Consider the following 20,534-nt stretch of genomic DNA (forward strand, 5'->3'; position numbering starts at 1 on the left):
AGGGATCAACAAAATGGAGTCGTGGTCAGCTTTTCCGAAAGGGGGCGGGGCAGGGCCTTATATGCGTCGCGGAAGTTAGAGTAACAATGATCCAGGGTCTTTCCACCCCTGGTTGCGCAATCGATATGCTGATAAAATTTAGGGAGTCTTGTTTTCAGATTAGCCTTGTTAAAATCCCCAGCTACAATGAATGCAGCCTCCGGATAAATCGTTTCCAGTTTGCAGAGAGTTAAATAAAGTTCGTTCAGAGCCATTGATGTGTCTGCTTGGGGGGGATATATACGGCTGTGATTATAATCGAAGAGAATTCTCTTGGTAGATAATGCGGTCTACATTTGATTGTGAGGAATTCTAAATCAGGTGAACAGAAGGATTTGAGTTCCTGTATGTTTCCTTCATCACACCATGTCACGTTGGCCATAAGGCATACGCCCCCGCCCGTCTTCTTACCAGAGAGATGTTTGTTTCTGTCGGCGCGATGCGTGGAGAAACCCGCTGGCTGCACCGCTTCGGATTGCGTCTCTCCAGTGAGCCATGTTTCCGTGAAGCAGAGAACGTTACAGTCTCTGATGTCCCTCTGGAATGCTACCCTTGCTCGGATTTCATCAACCTTGTTGTCAAGAGACTGGACATTGGCAAGAAGAATGCTGGGGAGTGGTGCACGATGTGCCCGTCTCCGGAGTCTGACCAGAAGACCGCTTCGTTTCCCTCTTTTTCTGAGTCGTTTTTTTTTTTTTGGTCGCTGCATGTGATCCACTCGGTTACACTGGTTGTAAGGCAGAACTCAGGATCCGCATCGCGAAAAACATATTCTTGGTCGTACTGATGGTGAGTTGACGCTGATCTTATATTCAGTAGTTCTTGTCGGCTGTATGTAAAGAAACCTAAGATGACCTGGGGTACTAGTGTAAGAAATAACACGTAAAAAAACAAAAAACTGCATAGTTTCCTAGGAACGCGAAGCGAGGCGGCCATCTCTGTCGGCGCCGGAAGTACACAATAACGTATTAAATGACATTCTCAGTAGGATGAGCATAGTATGTTGATATTTGTTGCTTACTGCATTCGTTTTTACTAAACAGTACATTCTAAATAGTATGTAATATGTAGTTAGTAGTAGTAGTAGATTTCGGACACATCTATAAAGCTTTCATAGTTATGCCACAGACATGACAGAACATCTGCCATAACCTTAATGACTCTCAAGTCAATTACCATCATCCTTCCATGATGTGGTAACATATTAGGACCGCTGTGTCCATGCTTAATGTTAGCAGATATTTCTTACATTAACGGGCGCCACTTGTGTTTAGAGCACAAATCAATACGCACTCATATCTACAAATCAATGCAAGAGGTGCTAGAGTGGATTCATTCTGCCTCTGGCTAGTCAGCCATAGCCAGGCTCTGTGTGAATATGGCTCAAAGTATAGGGATGAGTGCACTCTAGATGGAGGAGATGAATGGGTCTGTGGACTGTACTGTACAAAGAAATGCGCCGCACTCCAGCCAGTTTCCTAGGTGACCCCATTGCAATTACATTAATCATTCCCCCAGGAGCCAAAGGAATGTTCCTCTGGTCACAAAGGACAAGGGGGCATAGTTTGTGGAACTAATGTGATAAAACAGGGTGAAATCAGATCACATCCAAATCAGCACCGCTGTAAATCAGCACCGCTGTAAATCAGCACCGCTGTAAATCAGCACCGCTGTAAATCAGCACCGCTGTAAATCAGCACCGCTGTAAATCAGCACTGCTGTAAGACGTGCAGTTATAAAACGTGACCTGAGAATATGAAACAGGTGTGGACCAGGAAAGCTATAAGGAAGAATGCATAATTTTTTCTGTTGTATTGTTGGAGTTATGTCACATTTATGAATACGCCTACAATGTCGTCTCTGGGCTATTTATTCTATACTGACCATTGTTTATAGCACATACAAATTATTTGTCAATAAAATCCCTTACACTCGTGGGAATTGGCCTATATGGATAGGGCTGAAATCTTCCTTACAAAAAAAAGCATATACAAAAAAAGAAAGCATATACATAACCATGGTAGCAATTAAAAGGAAACCGTTTGGAGATTATGGGAAAATGATTAGACTAAAGGTGAGAACACAACAGTTCACCTGACAAGACTGAATGAAACATTTTTCGTGCATTTTACATTTACTTTCCTTTTCACAGCATTTGTTGACAACAAACTCTGAATACATTCAGTAACATGAGGTGAATATTCTTGGAAGATTTGGGGTATATGCAACATAACACAAAAATGTGAGTGAGAGGTCTAGCTGGTGTTTCCAAGTGGCCACACGCACCTCTCCAAAGTGTGCACAGTTACTAAGTAATTTCAATGCACTTTTATGACTCAAGAGTGTCTTCAACTATAAAGTGCTTTTTTTGTTGTCCTAGCTGTGCAGTTGAGGAACTAGAGCAAGCACACTTGTAGTTGTTTTGAACACTGCCCTACATCTCTACACCTTTACTGTTGTTTACTCTATCTAAAAATGGCCCATTTTAAATCGCAATATGTGTCACGTTGGCATAATTTGAAAGCCTGTTCTATTGCCAACAAGACTAGCTAAATGATCAAATATGTTTCTATAGTGTTAGGCTTTCACAAGACAATTCAGACAAAGATGGTAATTTTTCCACGCATAGAATGGAGTCAGCAGCGTGGTGGCCCGAGACAAATATCCTTCACAATACATCAAATATAGGCTCATTCTGTTCAGGACAACCCAGGGTATATCACCATGTCATCTTGTACATCAAACACAGGCTCATTCTGTTCAGGACAACCCAGGGTATATCACCATGTCATCTTGTACATCAAACACAGGCTCATTCTGTTCAGGACAACCCAGGGTATAACACCATGTCATCTTGTACAACAAACATAGGCTCATTCTGTTCAGGACAACCCAGGGTATAACACCATGTCATCTTGTACAACAAACATAGGCTCATTCTGTTCAGGACAACCCAGGGTATAACACCATGTCATCTTGTAACTAACACAGGCTCATTCTGTTCAGGACAACCCAGGGTATAACACCATGTCATCTTGTAACTAACATAGGCTCATTCTGTTCAGGACAACCCAGGGTATAACACCATGTCATCTTGTAACTAACATAGGCTCATTCTGTTCAGGACAACCCAGGGTATAACACCATGTCATCTTGTAACTAACATAGGCTCATTCTGTTCAGGACAACCCAGGGTATAACACCATGTCATCTTGTAACTAACATAGGCTCATTCTGTTCAGGACAACCCAGGGTATATCACCATGTCATCTTGTACAACAAACATAGGCTCATTCTGTTCAGGACAACCCAGGGTATAACACCATGTCATCTTGTACAACAAACACAGGCTCATTCTGTTCAGGACAACCCAGGGTATATCACCATGTCATCTTGTACAACAAACATAGGCTCATTCTGTTCAGGACAACCCAGGGTATATCACCATGTCATCTTGTACAACAAACACAGTGATCATAAAGGACTGTAGACAGTATGGACACTGCTTCCCGTTGACTAGTTCTTTTCTGAGGGAAAAAAATGGCCTTCTACTCTTGGCAGCTACTCATGTTCAATGGCTTCACACCCCCCCCTGCTCTCATGAAATGCATGTTGCTACAACAACGAATAATCAAAATGGCCTTAACAAGTTTATCAAACAAAGGATTCCAATTTGCTGAAATTAATTGGACGAGCGATTGAGTCAGGTCGGCTCTGTAACAATGAGCTGTATAACAATGTGATTTCCAAATGCAATTAGTTTGTATTTACATAGATTGCATGGTGTATAAATTGTATCTCCCACCCACACTGGCTCAAGCTGTCATTATTGATACAGCAAATCCCTCAAATGTAATCCAGTGATAATATATCCCATATTAATTCCCCATTCCCAAGAACCAAACACCATAGTTCCTTTCAGCAAACAAGAAAATATTTTGAGGAGTTGGAAATTATTTTGGAAGGTGTCCATGAATGAACTTGAAAGTTATTACACTCAAAATGATATCACCCAAAGGAGGCTATCTGGTCATTTCAACAGTTAGTGCCGTAGATATCCTAGAAAAAAAATCCCTTTATATATGACTCCGCCCCTCTCACACTTCCCCATGAGGAGGCGGCATTACAGTCACTCCGTTTAAATTGAAATCAGCCTGTTTCCGCCTGCCATCCCCATTTTTCATGCATGACATCCTTTAATAGGGTTAACCAAATGGGCAAATAATAGAATGGTCAGACAGAGCATCTATCTAATCCCAAGAGAATCCAATGTGTCTAAAATAGATAGTGTGAGTGTTAACATTCATATGGTCCTGAGGGTAGCACTGCTAAGCCCTGTGCTTATCTGTCATGCCTCAGCAGTTAGCTTATGGGGCTAATTGAGCAGCTGCAGTTCCAGACCTCACCTGAGGGGCAGCGATATTTAGCGCAGGGTTGATCAGTTCAAATTTCTCCTGGGATTTCTCCCTGGCAAGACGTGCTGCCTCCTTCACTTCCTTGAACTGGTCTGAAAACTTGATAAAAGGAAATAAAATAATCAGAACGATTACTCAACAAGTGCATTAGAAATGTGTTCCTTTTGAATTTTCAACTAATCTAAAAACATTGGAGGTGACTAACCTGCTGAAGCTGTTGCTCGGTGGCAAAGCCCAGTCCGTACACGGTGTTGGCACGGCTGTCAGCCCACTGGCCAAACTTCTGGGATGTTTTGGTGAATGTCATGTTGGGGGTGATGGTGCTGTTGATGAAGGCCTGTGATGTATGTCAGAGACCGAGGCATAAATCAACTGTTTATTTCTGATCAGCAAAGCAAAGCTTCACTGTATGATTCTGTCACCTTGCCTGGGGCCTACTGATAAGGAATCCACAGAGAATAAACAAAAAAACATTACCAACAGATCAGACAAAGGCATTATTGTGCAAAATGCACTGAATTGCAGACGTATCAAAAGTTCAGTTGCCCTCTATAACCAGGTCAACCCTTTCAGTGAGTGAGAACACAAGACGTTTTGAATTCTCATTGAACATTCAAAAAAAATAGACAAAGAATACATCCACTCGCTCCAGAATTGTCAGAAACCTTAGCAAAGACTAATAATGTGGTTTTGCTCACTACCATTGAAGCATCCTTTGTAGGACAAGTTATCGGGGGGGGCATGGCTATAAATGTTACATGCTCATTAGTCAATATCAGCCGAGCTAGCATATAATGAGAGTTTGTGTGTGTGCGTGTGTGTGTGTGTTGGGAAGCAGCCACTGCCCCCAAGTCATCAAGTTCAATACCCTACCCCATCCTGTTAGTCTGCCCTGTATGGAGCTCATGTGTGCCCGATTGTGTCTTTTACCCCCTCTGTCATGTATGGATATTGCACGCGCCATGTCTCCAAACATGCATGGCGAGAAGCAGTCACCGGTCAGTGGGTGTAGCAAGCTACTTGGTTTAAATATCAACAGTACTACTACTGCCACAGCAGCATAGCATTTGATTAACACTAGATTTACATCCATTTTTGATCTTGTTGGCTGATGGCCTAAACACAGCAGCACTTCATTTATTTCCTTACAGAATCATAGCGGTGGGAATACATTTGTCAAAGTTATAGAAACACTGCCGTCTGTCCGGAAATAAATGAAATAATTCAGAATAGGCAACTACATCATGAATAGGCCTATAATTTAGCCACAGGGGATCAATAGCTTTTTTTAAAAATTGCCCAGCTGTGGATTGTTTGTAGCCCAATAATAAGGCAAGTGCAGCAAATCTGTCAGTGAACAGCATGAAGACAAAACAGGCCTTTCGCAATATTTCAAATACAATCACAGGAAGGTTGGAAAAGAAATGTCTCCTTCTGAAAATACTTATTTGTCTGCTGTAGACTACCACAATATTTTATCAATAGGCCTATTGAGCGAACATTGCTTTACAAAGTAAAACAAGAGAGATATGTTTTTGGTACAAGTGCATCGGCCATCTCAGGCGAGTTGATCAGCAATGAAGAATTGGGGGGGTGAGTCATTAAAATTGGAAAGCATTTTTAGGATTATAATTTCCTCCTCATATTGTAGCCTACAATATGTGTCTCCACACACCTAGGCCATTGATGCCATTGATGGATTCAAGACAAGGTTGTTTTTATTGATCTCAGATTCCCAGTTTGTCAGTGTGAAGAATGTAATTTTGATCGCGGGGAGGCACTAGTGATGTCTGCAGTTTTCGATTTGGCTATTTGTTTCAAGTGTACTAGTCTAGAAATAAATCTCTCTGCCAAAATTCGTCATCTCTCCCATGTCTTATTCGACTACCAGTTGTTCTGAAATGTTTATTTATTGCCTACATTTTACTCCGTCCCCTATGTTTAATATAACACACAAATGAATTAACAATTTTGGTTACCTATCCTGATGTGAATTATGGAAATTAGAGGGGGGTTAGTTTTCAGCGCCCTCTACTGTTCTCTCTACCCATCCCTCAATCCCCCATCCCATCCTGCTTTTCCCTCTTACGGCTTTTCTTACATTTTTTAAATACACTTTTTCTATTAGTTTTTAAGAATGTAGGTACAGTACTAATAAAATAATAATAATACATTTTTAAAGATGGGCGAAAAGTAAATATATAAGTCAACATGAGTGCATATCCATAATCACAGTAAAATTATAATAGAAAAAAAGATAAATATATTATTATACATTTATTTAAACAAAACTATGACAATGTGCCTCCATGAATAATCCCCTTCCCAATAGGACACCACCAGCACCTCCACTATCCCCATCAACCTCCCCCCCAACCCCACCCCATCCACAAAACACAATAATAGTAATAATAGAAATTAAAATAAATTACATACATACATACATACATTACATACATTACATACATACAACAGATTCACAGGACACTCAACTTATCTCTTTTCCTACATCAGATATGCCTGGGTTTGCGCCCCCCGCGGAGATCTTTGTGGGCTATACTCGGCCTTGTCTCAGGATGGTAAGTTGGTGGTTGAAGATATCCCTCTAGTGGTGTGGGGGCTGTGCTTTGGCATAGTGAGTGGGGTTATATCCTTCCTGTTTGGCCCTGTCCGGGAGTGTCCTCAGATGGGGCCACAGTGTCTCCTGACCCCTCCTGTCTCAGCCTCCAGTATTTATGCTGCAGTAGTTTATGTGTCGGGGGGCTAGGGTCAGTTTGTTATATCTGGAGTACTTCTCCTGTCCTATTCGGTGTCCTGTGTGAATTTAAGTGTGCTCTCTCTAATTCTCTCTTTCTTTCTTTCTCTCGGAGGACCTGAGCCTCTTGGGGATGTTATTCGAAAACATAATGTAAACTTTCACTGCTATGCGGATGACACACAGCTGTACATTTCAATGAAACATGGTGAAGCCCCAAAATTGCCCTCGCTAGAAGTATGTGTTTCAGACATAAGGAAGTGGATGGCTGCAAACTTTCTACTATTAAACTCGGACAAAACAGAGATGCTTGTTCTAGGTCCCAAGAAACAAAGAGATCTTCTGTTGAATCTGACAATTAATCTTAATGGTTGTACAGTCGTCTCAAATAAAACTGTGAAGGACCTCGGCGTTACTCTGGACCCTGATCTCTCTTTTGAAGAACATATCAAGACCATTTCGAGGACAGCTTTTTTCCATCTACGTAACATTGCAAAAATCAGAAACTTTCTGTCCAAAAATGATGCAGAAAAATTAATCCATGCTTTTGTCACTTCTAGGTTAGACTACTGCAATGCTCTATTTTCCGGCTACCCGGATAAAGCACTAAATAAACTTCAGTTAGTGCTAAATACGGCTGCTAGAATCCTGACTAGAACCAAAAAATGTGATCATATTACTCCAGTGCTAGCCTCTCTACACTGGCTTCCTGTCAAAGCAAGGGCTGATTTCAAGGTTTTACTGCTAACCTACAAAGCATTACATGGGCTTGCTCCTACCTATCTCTCTGATTTGGTCCTGCCGTACATACCTACACGTACGCTACGGTCACAAGACGCAGGCCTCCTAATTGTCCCTAGAATTTCTAAGCAAACAGCCGGAGGCAGGGCTTTCTCCTATAGAGCTCCATTTTTATGGAACGGTCTGCCTACCCATGTCAGTGACGCAAACTCGGTCTCAACCTTTAAGTCTTTACTGAAGACTCATCTCTTCAGTGGGTCATATGATTGAGTGTAGTCTGGCCCAGGAGTGGGAAGGTGAACGGAAAGGCTCTGGAGCAACGAACCGCCCTTGCTGTCTCTGCCTGGCCGGTTCCCCTCTTTCCAGTGGGATTCTCTGCCTCTAACCCTATTACAGGGGCTGAGTCACTGGCTTACTGGGGCTCTCTCATGCCGTCCCTGGAGGGGGTGCGTCACCTGAGTGGGTTGATTCACTGTTGTGGTCATCCTGTCTGGGTTGGCGCCCCCTTGGGTTGTGCCGTGGTGGAGATCTTTGTGGGCTATACTCAGCCTTGTCTCAGGATGGTAAGTTGGTGGTTGAAGATATCCCTCTAGTGGTGTGTGGGGGCTGTGCTTTGGCAAAGTGGGTGGGGTTATATCCTTCCTGTTTGGCCCTGTCCGGGGGTGTCCTCGGATGGGGCCACAGTGTCTCCTGACCCCTCCTGTCTCAGCCTCCAGTATTTATGCTGCAGTAGTTTATGTGTCGGGGGCTGGGGTCAGTTTGTTATATCTGGAGTACTTCTCCTGTCCTATTCGGTGTCCTGTGTGAATCTAAGTGTGCGTTCTCTAATTCTCTCCTTCTCTCTTTCTTTCTCTCTCTCAGAGGACCTGAGCCCTAGGACCATGCCCCAGGACTACCTGACATGATGACTCCTTGCTGTCCCCAGTCCACCTGGCCATGCTGCTGTTCCAGTTTCAACTAACCTGAGCCCTAGGACCATGCCCCAGGACTACCTGACATGATGACTCCTTGCTGTCCCCAGTCCACCTGGCCATGCTGCTGCTCCAGTTTCAACTTCCACCTGACTGTGCTGCTGCTCCAGTTTCAACTATTCTGCCTTATTATTATTGGACCATGCTGGTCATTTATGAACATTTGAACATCTTGGCCATGTTCTGTTATAATCTCCACCCGGCACAGCCAGAAGAGGACTGGCCACCCCACATAGCCTGGTTCCTCTCTAGGTTTCTTCCTAGGTTTTGGCCTTTCTAGGGAGTTTTTCCTAGCCACCGTGCTTCTACACCTGCATTGCTTGCTGTTTGGGGTTTTAGGCTGGGTTTCTGTACAGCACTTTGAGATATCAGCTGATGTACGAAGGGCTATATAAATCAATTTGATTTGATTTGCACCTGGATGACAGCACATAATCAGCAAGATGGAGATGCTCTTCATCCGAGGGAATGCCTGCCCATTCTCGGATGTTAGATCATCCGAGATGATCACATCATTTACATTCCAGCCCTTGTCAGCTCCAGATTTGACTACTACAACTCACACCCTGCTGGAAACCCTGCATTCTCAGATTCACCTCTGTTATTAATCTCTATATTGTAATCAATAAAGTGTTTCAAACTGCTGTACTTTTATTAACATATGTTCAGATTATTCCTGGGAGAGAAGGGGTGTAATATCTCCAGAAGGGTCTGTGGTACCCTTCCTCACCCATGCCAACAAGATATTACTTCTCGTGGGGTCTTTGCCTTGAAAGTAAGTATGAGAGTATAAGTAATGTGCAATTAACTTACTGAAAGTATACTGACTAAAAGGGTAAACAGAACTGTCAAATTATATTATATCTGTTGAAAAAAAAGAGGAGGAAGGAAAGCACTGCTAAGAATATTATAGCTGTTTTGTTGTATACTTGCTAATTAGATTCTTAAGTGTAACATCATTTTGTTGGGGAAAACTGAAATGCCCATCAAATGTTTCCCCTGTTTGCTGAATGTGTTCTGAAGGAGGAGTCGATTTCTCTTTTCAAATACGGACAAAAATGTTAACATCATGAGAGAAGAAATAGCAGTCACTCTCCTCCAAAACACTGGTATGTTCAATGTCTAATTTAATATAATTGTAGATAAAAACATTTATGTGGATCTTTCAAGGTCATCTTTGATCCAACTTCTGACTAGATTAAATAATTATGTTACAAGAAACCTGTACTATTCCCTTGTTCCCTGTTCACTCTAATTTCGCTAATTTTGTGGCTAGTCAAATACTCTCTGTGGCACACATCAAAGTCAAATACTTTCTATAGAACAGACACGTTAGGATATGCAACCAAAATGAATAATTCATCTATGTGTGTTATATTAAACAGAGAAGGGAGTAAAATGTAGGCAATAAACATTTCAGAACAACTACTAGTCGAATAAGACATGGAAGAGATGAGGATTTTTGGCAAAGAGATTTATTTATAGACTAATACACTTGAAACAAATAGCCAACCGAAAACTGCAGACATTACTAGTGCCTCCCCCGCGATCAAACCAACATACATTTTTTTTTTTAAATGCAGCCTAACGTGAACCAGAAATCTTAACTAGCAAGCAAGTCGCAGCAATGAAGAATTGAGTGTGTGCGCGTTCACGCAAAGGGTCGGGAGAATTTTGTCAGGAGGGAGCTTTTCGGCACAACACCGGTACCACAGAACTCCCCAAGTCACCCCCCTCTCGTGCTCACTTTTTGTTCCGGCAGCTCCCAATTTACAAATTAGGCACTGAAAACTGGTAGTCTAGACTTAAACTATCCACCATATACTAAAATATCCACACAAGTCACTAGCCAGATACCATGAGTTAGAAGATTAGGAATATTAGGCTATATTATTAAGTTATTATTTAAGAGCATTGAAGATAAATCATTAAAAAATCTATATTGAACTAGCTAACTAGCAGATTTACATCAATCATCAACATTAATGAACAATTTGTGATGAGTGAGTGTATTGACAATTGTTGCAGAAATAGTTTTATGCTCCAAAATGTTAATGTTCGCTACATTAGGAACTTTGAGATATGAATTCTGAAAGTTGTTTTAATTTTTTTAGGAGGGGTCCAGAGGTGTCTTCTTTTATTTTGAGCACCTGCCCCCTTAAAAGGTCTGTGCACAGCACTGGTGCTACTCAGCTATTCAAACATACTGCAATGAGGACATGTTGCTAAGAGTGAGCCAGCAGGGTTCATATCTCACCTTGGTGCCCCCCACACTGATGATGCGATACACAGTCCGGTTGGCATCGTAGAAGAAGGAGACGGTGACTGCATGCTTGCTGGCAGGGAGCCAGTTCCTCTTGGTGGCCGGGTCTATCTGGAAGACGTGTGCTCTGGCACTGAAGATGGGTTGTTCCCTTCAGGGAAGACACACAACAGTATTTAGCATTAGCAACACAAGACTGTCACTCACTGTCATTCCCTTCCAAGACAAGTAGGTGAAATGGAGGATGTACGCCAGAGGGGTATACTACAACCAGAAATAACTATTGATTTTCTGGCTCATTAAGAAATCTAAGTTTAGGTATGTGTTTTTGGTTGTTGAGTCAATTAGACCATGCCCATTTCAAGCTCTCTCAGACATTCCAAAATGGATGATAATTATTTTTGCCAAGCCTCTGGGTATTGTTGTGGGTTTAGGTTAGGAGAGAGGCCATCTGTTAAATGGACCATCAATTGATTGTGGTTGGATATTACAATAAGTGGCTAGGTAGCTTGTGGGTAGCTTCAAACACATTAAAAGAGAACGCAACATTACACAACTAATAGAGTTTATACAATGCTATTATATGTAATGTACTGTTCTCCCAACAGTTCAATTAGCTAGCTATGTTGACTTTAATGAGCACAATGTCCAAAATTATCTTTGTACTTTGTGAAAGGAGAAGGGGAAAGAACAATTCAGTGCCTTGTTCCCTTTCACTTGGATTCCATTGAAACCAAGAGATAGGCATAGTTATGAAGTCAGGATGTAGCTGGTGTTTTCACCCGTGACCCCAAATACAACAACCCGTATGCTTAGCAAGAAGAGCCCTTTGTAAAACTATGGTCAGATCTAATTCGATTTTGTGTTCAAAATATCTGAGGAATGGTTCTGACAACAAAAACATTTTAAAATTGAAACAAATCACAGATTAATGACAAACCAATCTTGATTTCAATCGAGGTTCTCACTTGGCTACTTCTTATTTGTTTTTGACAAGGAGGAATAACTGTTTGGATGATTATCACAACATGGACTCATTACAGAATTGATCTCCTACTTGGCCTTTCATCATATCACTTTTAGTCTGTCTGAGAAAATTACAACTGTTATTGGATCTCAGGAGGGAAATGTATATCAGTCGTGTTGCATCAGGTTGAGACTTGATGATATGCATAGATTAACATGGATTAACATGGAGCCCAAACCGAGGCCTCGGAAGGGAAAGTAAAGGACCGTGGAGAGTAGGAGGCAGGGGGAGGAGGAGGGGGGACAGTGATACACATTGTGGGGCACATTCTGTGCAGCCCTGCAAGGTCAAGGAGGAACCTGGGTGGAAGTGGGGACCTCAACCCACCACAATGTATTCTACTGAGACGTTTACATTATGTTTGTATTCTTATCTTGTTCTATTTCTTATTGTTGTTGAATTTGTCGAGAAGGAACCTGCAAGTAAGCACTTCATTGGACGGTATATACCATGTGTATCCTGTACATATGAATAATAAAACTTGAAAACATCCTTTCCATTCTCCGCCAGTGTTGTACAACGCTCTATTAGCCTCTGCGCTGCCATGTCGAACCAGCCTTACAGTGTTGTGCACAAGTATCCTAAAGACGAGGTAAATATCGCAATGACATTTTCAATGCAACATGGCTCCGCAAAGGTCTTAATACCATCCAGGGTTGTCCGGATAGATAATAAACCTACTCTATATAATATTAACCCCCTCTCCCCTTTTACACATAGATACATACTCTCACTCAAACATGAACTGAATGGCATGTGTGTACAGTATTACATGAAACTGATTAATGGAAAAACAAGTGTGTACTGTATAGCTCGATACAATACATTCCAGAAGCATGTTGGCATTGACTAGTCTATACATAGTGTAGTCTATTTTATAAAACATACAGGGAATGATTGAAACAAACAAGTTGGAGCTGTATGATCAGCAGGGACAGTGGGGAGTGGATGACTAGAAAGGTGAGTGGGACAGCAGCTGCTGGCAGACAGCTGGATGAGGGAGGGAACTGCAGGAAAATACTATTCTCTTGGCTTGCATCCCTGGCTGATATCCCCACTTATCTATATTTCATCACCTTCCCTGTGCTGTACGCATGCCTATATCCTATAAATTAATCTAAATGTTTCACAACAATAAAATAATCATGGGCCTTGTATCTGGCCAAATCACTTCTGTGGGAATCAGTGACATTTAGGGCAAATGGAAAAAAGGTCCATCATGAGCGGAGGGTTAATGCTGGCATCGGTCCAGACCACCAGTTTTCAACCTCAGGTGTACTTGACAAGAGAATGTAAAATTCTATATAAATAGCCAAACACCCTCTCAGCGAAAAACAAGTGCATGAAACAAAGAGCATTGTGGTAAAATTATCTAACTCTCAATCAATATTACACCTCATTATTACACTGATTTTTCAAATGTAGACTTCAAACGTGTCACCTTGTTAACAAGCCTGTGAAACAACAAACCAAGTAGATTTAAAATATAATAAGTAATGCAATTGCATGTTCTCTGGTGCATATTGAAGACTTGTGTGTAAAGAAGTCCAACTCTGAACCTTTCGCAGTGAAGGCAAGTGATATCGATTGTTTCTTTCTGGAGTCAGTTTCTGCATTTACATTTGACATCAGCTTCTTGCTCAAATTCTGAGTTCAGCTTTAAAACGCACTTTCCCAGTGACCCCTGCGTGTGTGTGTTCACCCAGAGACACTGGGTGTCATCACTGGCTAATCCCCCTCACTTGTCTCTTCATCTCACGCTTAAACTCTCTCAGTAGTTCATCTCCCAAAGCCACTGATCTGAAAACGACCCCCTATGTGAATCAGCTGCCTAAAATGCCCATGAATTAGTTATTCTATAGTCTTTGAAAGCTTCAAACTGTCAAAAAAGCTCTCTGTATGCAATACCTAAGAAATATAAAACCAATATGTTCCAAACTACACTCCATGTGGTATGGAGATCTACTTGATGAAACAAAGGACATCTTCCATGGGGAAAATAGATTGCAGAATACTACAGGTAAATTATTTTAAACAATGGTTTTATAAGAATCCAAATTACATACTTAATGCCAAATGTATAAAATGTCTCCAATATACTACCTCTGATTCTTTGAAAATATCTGAAGATTGAGAAAACACTACGTATTAGAGAGAAACTCATTTTGACTGAAGTTCTCCTTTAAGTGTTGGGCAATTCCACACTCACAGAATGATGCTGAGATTCCAATATTTCACTTTATGCCAAACAAAAAACTATAATTGCAAAGTTAAACAAATCATACAACTCCATGCACAAGGATGACTTTAAAACATGTCTACTGAAAATTGTACAAAAACACATTCACGTGTTTTTCAAGTATTATTTTCAAATATTTTACTTTGCAATCATTTGACATACATTTTAAAGTGACAAATCTAAGTCTTGGCATCATTCTGTTACAGGGGAGTAGCCCAGTTTCATTCCTATGACCCCCGTAGAGTCGAGTGAGCCTCGTGTCGACATTCCTGAGCCAGCGAAAGTGTCCGGCCCAGTTCAGCAACATGACACTGCACAACTAAATACCAAAATAGCACAGTGGAAACGCTAACTCATAACTACTCATCAAGAAGTCGACATCTCAGCTCACATATCGTCTTCTATCAAGGTGCTGAAGTTTCTCATTCTTTAATTCACACATTCTTCTCCTGGGACCAAACTATGGGTTCTTATCAAATGGAATTCTCAACAACTCACAAAAATGTTAACAATACAACATTGCCTTTCACTAAAGAACCAGGAAACTTGCCAAAACTTTCTTAGCATAATCTTCCCTTGTATTAACTTTAGGCTCTAAACTTGAAAGTCATTAGGCTCTAGGAATACATGCATGTCTGACTGATACATTTCTGTAGTCAAGAAATAAAAGGTGATTGGGAGAGAGAATATTGCATGCATAAGCAATAGCAAAAACAGCATATAATTCTCCTTGAGCATTAGGCTATAGGCCACAAAAGACTACTTCATGGCATATACAGTGATCATCTTTTTCGAATTTTACTCAAGGTTGCGCAATACAAAACAGCTCATATTTTTGGGACAATTGGTTTAGGCGCAATGCCGTAGACACAATGCAGTAATTTATGAGGACAAAGTCATGGTAAATGCATTCTAGCGCAGAAACCAAACCTGCAGATTACAACAGGCAAGACAAATCCAGTTTGTACTTCATTATGTACTGTAGGTGTTCTAATACCAATGTTTAGCAATGGATTATAATATCACAAGAGATTTGATGTGACAAGATGGGGGAATTGGGGGAGGGTTGTCGATGAGGGGGTACTTTTTGGGGACAGAGTAAATGGACAATGAATAAGCACGATAATACCTTTCTCTGTGTGATGGATACATTTTTACAGTTCAGGGAAGGCTCCTTTTTCTGTGATGGAAATAAAAGAAAACATGTCAATTTAGACTTTTTGTTGAAGTGGAATGAACTTCAAGACTGCTGTTTTTTTCAGGACAAATGAAAACAGAACGAGTTAGTAAGTGTTTGACAGTGTGGAACAATGTGGCCATAGTCAAGGTGAACCTTTATATGGTCATGAGTGTAGGCTAAGGGCTGTTATCAAGGTTGAGGACATTGAAATTAGGTGAATTGAAAATAAATATAAGATCATTAAGAAAATAATGTAGGTATTTTATGAACAAAATATTTAGGAAATGTTTGTGGGTCAATGCATAAATACATACATTACACCCTAGCTTGAGTTTAGATCCCTGTAATATGGATATAGTCAGCTAATTACATCCATGCATTAGGGCGATAACATGCCCAAGTTTACAGCATATTTCAAATCAAATTCATGCATTTGGGTCATTTACATATACCACCTTTAACTCATCCCAAACTTCACTTTTTGTCCTGGCCTTTTCAAAAGATTGTAGAGAAAGCGCAACTCGGTTTGAGAAACTAGAAAGCTGCACTCACCCCATATCGTTAAAATATTCCTGTCTCCTTGCAGGATATACAATTCCAGTCTTATCTCAATCGATAGGTAATCTCTTTCTCTATTATTTTCACTTTCTTTTGACTCCGAATAGAATAACAAATCGTATCGCAGGTCACTGTAAAGTGAATTCCTTTATAATTGTAGAGTAGGCTACGTTGCATTACATTTCTGGAACACGGAAACCAATAAACGTTCTGAAGGAAAAATAACTTGAAACCATTTCAAATGTTCCCAAATGTAGTAGCTCGGTTGTTTACAATCAATTGTTAGAATACAGCTTTCCTTTGTCCGTATAATATATCCAGCGAATCCCGTTCTTTGTCACTCTTTCTTTGTGGTTGCACAATCATCTTGTGATTTAACGCCTCTCAAAATGCGAGGGAACTATTCGAAATTCTACAAAAAGTACAAATACGTAGGCTGCTCCCCCTGATGAGTGTCAGCCCACAGTAATTCAATTCCTTCTGCAATCTGCATTTTGTTGTTCTGCCTGCTCTGTCCATTCTGATCTGGTTTGACGTTCAACACTTCCATGCTCAATTTGAATTTGAGACCCTCTCTAACACCACCTGCTGGTTGCTATTTGGCGAATCAAATTACATTGCCTAACCCACTTCACACCATTTGAAATGTGAAATATAATATTCCAATGGTTTGCAGGCTGACTTGAAAGCACACTCTCCACTTGTAATGAGGTTTGATTGAAATAATGGCATTAAAATAAGTATATTTCAAACGATTGATGGCTGAAATCAGGAATACATTCACATTATGGGTGTAATAGATCATTGCAATTGCTGCTTGGAATAAAAATGCTCTGGCTATAAAGGTAGACTGCAATGAGAAGGAAATCAATTGCTGTACTAGGTATGGTTTTTTAAAATGTTATTTTACTGTATTTACAAGAACTCTCCCTGAGCTGTCCCTGTAAGGAAGGTTTCTGAAGTGTTTGTGCTTGTTTTTTATCTTATTGGCTTTTTTTTTATTCTGCTGGAGAACCGTGTCTTTCTTCAATCTCTCAATCTGTGAAACCACAGATTTTAAACTCAAAATATGCTCAAAATAAAAAAGGCATTAATACAATATGTCAGTTTGTAGAAATACATCTCAGACAGAAAACAATGCACAGTGTGAAGGCTTGGCATTGGAGTTTGTGCACACTAATTATGTTGTGCACTGGCCTGTTAGAGACTATATTCAGCTGACTGACTTTTTGTGCTGTGCAGAAGGCTCCATGTTCATTTTAGATGAAATTTCTCACCTGTTCCAGTGCAATTTGCAGCTGAGAAGGCCATATTGTTGTTGCAAAATCTGCACATGCATAATTTTCCAGCCCTTATCATAGAGACATAAATCAAATATGGCATACAGGCAGAGATGCATAACCAAAACACAGATGGTTCATCTAGAAATGTCTCTCGAGTCAAGGATCCCTGACCTCAATGTGCAATGCAAGACCATCAGCTGAAATGCTCCAAGATGGGGCATCTACAGTATTTATGGTAAAACAAAATGGCAGGCCTTCACTTTATATGACTATTTTACCTACAAGAACGGTATGCCACCATGGATGTTAAAGGTAAAATACAACACAGCCTACATGAGGCATGTTGCAGACACCGGCTGCCAGTGGGAAATGCCATAATGTCCTAGAAATTTGAAAGAGAATTGGAACAAGAAAAGGCAATGTATGAAACCTAGTAGACCACCGCAGTCAAATTAAACTACGACAAAGCTTGAATCCAGCCATTAGATCAGTGTACAGAGGATAGAACAACAGGAAAGAAAGGAAAGAAATTAGTACCATAGTGCCCTCAAAGCTCATCACTAAGCTCAGGACCCTGGGATTAAACACCTCCCTCTGCAACTGGATCCTGGACTTCCTGATGTGCCGCCCACAGGAACTAAGTTTAGGTAACAACACATCCCCCACGCTGATCCTCAACACCCTCAGGGGTGTGTGCTCAGTCCCCTCCTGTACTCCCTGTTCACTCATGACTGCATGGCCAGGCATGACTCCAACACCATCATTAAGTTTGCAGATGACACAACAGTGGTAGGCCTGATCACAGACAACAATGAGACAGCCTATAGGGAAGAGTTCAGAAACCTGGCCATGTGGTGCCTGAATAACAACCTCTCCCTCAACGTGATCAAGACAAAGGAGATGATTGTGAACTACAGTAAAAGGAAGACCGAGCACGCCCCCATTCTCGTCGACGGGGCTGTAGTGGAGCAGGTTGACAGCTTCAAGTTCCTTGGTGTCCACGTCACTAACAAATTATCATGGCCCAAACACACCAAGACAGTCGTGAAGAGTGCACGACAAAGCCTATTCCCCCTCAGGAGACTGAAAAGATTTGGCATGGATCCTCAGATCCTCAAAATAATTCTACAGCTGCACCATCGAGAGTATCCTGGTTGCATCTGGTTGCACTGGTTGCATCACTGCTTGGTGTGGAAACTGCTCGGCCTCCGACCCCAAGGCACTACAGAGGGTAGTGCATACGGCCCAGTACATAACTGGGGCCAAGCTTCCTGCCATCCAGGAACTCTATACTAGGCGGTGTCAGAGGAAACAAATTGTCAAAGACTCCAGCCACACTAGTCATAGACTGTTCTCTCTGGGTCATGGCACCAATGTAACAGAATAACTTTAGACCATCCCCTCGCCCATACCCGGGTGCAAACCATACATCAACATCAGTCACCCATGAAGCATCGTTACCCATCGCTCCACAAAGCCGCGGCCCTTGCAGAGCAAGGGGAACCACTACTTCAAGGTCTCAGAGCAAGTGACGTCACCGATTGAAACGCTATTTAGAGCGCACCACCGCTAACTAGCTAGCTATTTCACATCCGTTACACAGAGCGCCAAGTCTACCTCCAAAAGACTTCTTAACAGCTTCTACTACCAAGCCATAAGAATCCTCAACAGCTAATCAAATGGCTACCCAGACTATTTGCAGACTATTTGCCCCCCCACCCCATTTTACGCTGCTGCTACAGTACTCTGTTTATTATCTATACATAGTCACTTTAACTCTACCTACATGTACATATTACCTAAATTACCTTGACTAACCAGTGCCCCTGCACAATGACTCTGTACTGGTATCCCCTGTATATAGCCTCACTTTTGTTTTTTTACTGCTGCTCTTTAATTATTTGTTACTTTTATTTTTTACTTATCTATTTTTTAGTTAACACTTATTTTTCTTAAAACTGCACTGTTGGTTAAGGGCTTGTAGGTAAGCATTTCACAGTAAGGTCTATTGTATTCAGCGCATGTGACAAATACAATTTGACTTGATTTGAAGAGTAGTTGGCAGTGGGGCAAGTCATTTAAAATAAATAGCGATTAGCTCAGTTACGTTTCACCTGTGTCCATTTGCTAGACCACTTATGCTCAGCCAATGGAAGACAATAAAACATTAAACACAATTGGCTGCAAAGTCTGAGATGGAAAATGTACAATGAATATGGAGAGTTTACTTTGACATAAAGACCGATTTTTCTATTGAAATCAAATCAAATCAAATTTTAGTTGAGTACACACGTACCAGCCCACTTCTATATTTTGCCTTGATTGGTCAGTCAAAAGACAAATTTGTGAACAAAACTATCAGAATCAGGCTGCTTGCGTAAACACAGCCATAATGACTTCAGTAAAGTTGTTATTGAGTAGGAGTGTATTTTCTATACCAAACAGTCACGCCCGATGTCCACCAGATGTATATGCCTTCTCCCACCTCATGATTATAGCAAGGGGATATTGAAAAAATGTATTATGCTCACAATGAGATCATGATAACATTATTTGAATGATATAGTCGCCTCAGCCTCTGTACACATACATTTGCATGATTGTTTTACCAGTAAATCAGATCATAAATTCATTTGTATCATTATTTTTAACTGTTGAGTAAAAAAAGAATACAAAATAAGCTGAATTCCTGATTGTGAGTTTCCAGATCATGGACTTTTTAAAATTACATCCTTGCTTGCTGCAAACTTGTTTCCTGGGACATGCTTTGCCATTATTTGTGAGGCAATACCTTCTGTTAATGAAGTGGAATATTTTGATCCAAAATACATTTGTACTGCAATGATGATTGACTGCCTACAGAGAGGAAGAGGCGAAGATATGTCCAACATAATAAACCCAGTGCGTTTCTATGGGTTTATTTTGGAACTAAACTTGTCGCTTGTGCTTTCCCAGTTTTGGGACAACGACTCCCATTGTTAGGCCGGAGACATCTTGTCACTCATTATACAGATATCTGCTGGCTACTGTGTTGAAAATATGACCAATTGCGTCATCCATAGG

The 20,534-nt window shown here is 41.0% G+C and overlaps 1 protein-coding gene across 4 annotated transcripts in view; it reads right to left on the minus strand.

Annotated features, from left to right (window-relative positions):
* The window catches only part of LOC112252119 (homer protein homolog 3), a 39,771-nt gene extending 23,024 nt beyond the window's left edge, over window positions 1-16,747 (minus strand). For 2 of the 4 annotated variants that reach the window (XM_024423083.2, XM_024423082.2), the window contains exons 1-5: window positions 16,183-16,745; window positions 15,580-15,630; window positions 11,179-11,335; window positions 4,660-4,791; window positions 4,446-4,553 (exon numbers count right to left, since the gene is read on the minus strand). In XM_024423083.2, the coding sequence (XP_024278851.1) occupies window positions 4,446-4,553; window positions 4,660-4,791; window positions 11,179-11,335; window positions 15,580-15,602 (420 nt within the window). In that variant the 5' untranslated portion in view covers window positions 15,603-15,630; window positions 16,183-16,745. Of the gene's footprint in view, window positions 1-4,445; window positions 4,554-4,659; window positions 4,792-11,178; window positions 11,336-15,579; window positions 15,631-16,182 lie in introns of all 4 variants that reach the window. The other 2 variants (XM_024423085.2, XM_024423084.2) reach the window with 2 other exon arrangements.
* Between the last annotated feature and the right edge of the window lie 3,787 nt (window positions 16,748-20,534).

Source organism: Oncorhynchus tshawytscha, linkage group LG06 (assembly GCF_018296145.1).
Source record: "Oncorhynchus tshawytscha isolate Ot180627B linkage group LG06, Otsh_v2.0, whole genome shotgun sequence".
Lineage (NCBI taxonomy): Eukaryota > Metazoa > Chordata > Actinopteri > Salmoniformes > Salmonidae > Oncorhynchus > Oncorhynchus tshawytscha.